At 30.8% G+C, this 2,500-nt stretch overlaps 1 protein-coding gene across 2 annotated transcripts in view; it reads right to left on the bottom strand.

Moving 5' to 3' along the window:
• Positions 1-2,500, bottom strand: part of LOC104710655 (WAT1-related protein At3g28070) — a 4,283-nt gene extending 1,783 nt beyond the window's left edge. For both annotated transcript variants that reach the window (XM_010427291.1, XM_010427292.1), the window contains exons 1-3: positions 2,262-2,500; positions 2,117-2,182; positions 1,887-2,000 (exon numbers count right to left, since the gene is read on the bottom strand). In XM_010427291.1, coding sequence (XP_010425593.1) covers positions 1,887-2,000; positions 2,117-2,182; positions 2,262-2,458 — 377 coding nt within the window. In that variant the 5' untranslated portion in view covers positions 2,459-2,500. The remainder of the gene's footprint in view (positions 1-1,886; positions 2,001-2,116; positions 2,183-2,261) is intronic.

Genomic DNA, 2,500 nt, shown 5'->3' with positions numbered 1-2,500 from the left:
TTTTTTTTTTTTTTTTTTTTGTTAAAAGGTTTTTCCTCAAATTGGTTCAATTTTTTTTGTCAACAAATATATTAATCAACTCGAAAGAGTCAATTGGGAAGGAGTATTGTTTTTCTCGGATTGGTTCACTTGATCCCTTTTAAATATAAAAATGTTAACAACACAAAAAAAAAAAACCTACTTCTTATATTGCATTTTATTGATTTCAGCTAAACATCATTACTTGAACAACATGGCAATGAAAAACCTCACTACTTGAAAAAGTTTTGTAGTAAATCAAACAGGAAGGAACCTTCAACCATTTTATTGATTTCAGTTAATTTTGGGGGCACTAAATTTTCCTCATTAATAAATATATTTATACCAAAACATCTAATGAATCAAAGAAAGATTTATCCAGCTTTATTCATGTTAGGTATACGCTATGTTTTAAAAATCGCTAGGCGTTAGTCGGGCGGTGAGGGAGGGCCTAGCGATTAATCGGTAAATCGGATTTAAATCGGAAATTAATCGGGGACTAGTTTTAGGGGTTTTATGCATATATGCGTATAATATATTAAATTTGTAATATACTAACGAGAGTTTAGATTGGTCCAGTGGTTTTCATGTATATTCACGCATCACCAGTTCGAGTCACATTCTCTCGTTTTGTTTTTTTTTTTTTACAGTTTTTTTAATTAATGCAAAATGACGAAAATGCCCTCGTCTTCTTCCTCCTTCTGTGTGTCGATCTGTGTCGACTGTAAACCTAATTTAAAGCAGCCTCCATATTTTTTTCAACTATTAATCGTTTTTAGCTTGTTATTCTAGTAGTTTCTACCTTCATATAACAGATCTATGAAAGGAAATCACAGATAGAAGTTTTAAAACCCCCAAATTTTTTTTTTTTAAGTTTCCGACTTGTTAGCCGATTATGGTAAAATCCCGGCGGTGAGGCTCCGCCTAGCGTGTAACCGGCGATTATACGGCCGCCTAGACCGATTTTTAAAACAGGGGTATACGTGATCTGTCATCTCTGATCTATTACGTATTTATGTTATTTTTTAATCTAGAGATCGCTAATATTAAAATTATCCTCTCTTTTATAAAAGGAAAATACACAACGTTTTTGTAAATTTTATAATTTTAATAAATAGTTACAAATGGTTACAAATAAGTTTTAGATTAATTCATATATTAACTGGTTATACTTAAACAGTGGGTGCAACTTTAATTGGGGATATTCCAGATTGATAATTAATATATTAGTGGTAACAAATAAAATCATAGATATTCCAAACTGTATTTTCGGAAGATTTTAGTCCTATATCAAGTTTTTCCAAAGATCTTTAAACATAATATTACAAATTTACTTTCTACAAATTTTATTGATAAACCACAACGTTCGATAAAAATTAGGACTTGTGCTAGAACATGGAATGAAATTTTTTTATTTATATTATACTTTTAAGACTTACATACTCTAGCACGGATTAAAATTTTATATACTCTACCACGGAAGCTGCTGGACACACTCTAGCATGGATTAATAATTTTATATATTTTAGCACGGGTTAAAATTAACAATATAAAAGTTACATAATAGATTTATGTTACATGAGTGATATTTACCATAAAAATTGTTTGCATGAGTTGCATCCAAATAATATTATAAACAATTACATATATAAAATTTAAAAAATAATAAAATGTATTTCAACCCGTGATGTAGCACGGATCCAAATCTAGTATATTACTATTTAGCACGTTGGATATTACTATTAGTATATCTTAAATGGTCCAAATAAACATATTTTTTAATCTGATCAAATGATTTTTTTTTAAAATTTGGCTGGAATAAATCTGCATTAATTTGAAATCTTAATTAGGAAAGAACAAAAAAGAACCTGAAGATAACAGCGAGAATGAAGGTAAGAGCAGGAGTGATATTGCCTATGGCGGAGCCTAAGGTTGGGTTGCTGTATTCGATGCCTATGTATCCTGTAATCACATACATTGATCTTTTTTTTTTTTTGTATATTTTTCAGCCAGAAATCATATATTAGCAACACTTTAATTAGTGGATGATAATTTCATATTAAATTGTGGAAGAAGGAATGTTGTATTTGGATATTACCCTAGAAATCCAAGAAGTCCAATCTTACAGAGTATTGAGAGACTTAGTGGAGGAAGTGATCTTGACCTGTAAAAAAAAAAATGAAATAAAATCTATACAAAGAATGGTTATGAATGGTCTTAAAAAGTTTACAGTTATTAGAAACCTGTTGGTGAAAAAAAGAGAAGGAAGAAGGAGAAGAGAAGCAAGAAGATAAGAATAGCCGAGGTAAGGGTAAATGTTGAGTCCCTTTGAAGTTGCTACTTTAAACAGTGTACTAATTCCGACGACACTTGTTTCAACTGCAAGCATTGCCGTCAAGAAGACGGCCTCTCTCCGCCAGAGGCTTACTGTTCCGTCCATTATAGGAAATGGTAGAAAGGTTTGGTGTGGAATGTGAGTCTT

Source organism: Camelina sativa, chromosome 9 (genome assembly GCF_000633955.1).
Source record: "Camelina sativa cultivar DH55 chromosome 9, Cs, whole genome shotgun sequence".
NCBI classification, from domain to species: domain Eukaryota; kingdom Viridiplantae; phylum Streptophyta; class Magnoliopsida; order Brassicales; family Brassicaceae; genus Camelina; species Camelina sativa.
This window is presented reverse-complemented; position numbering and strand designations above follow the sequence as displayed.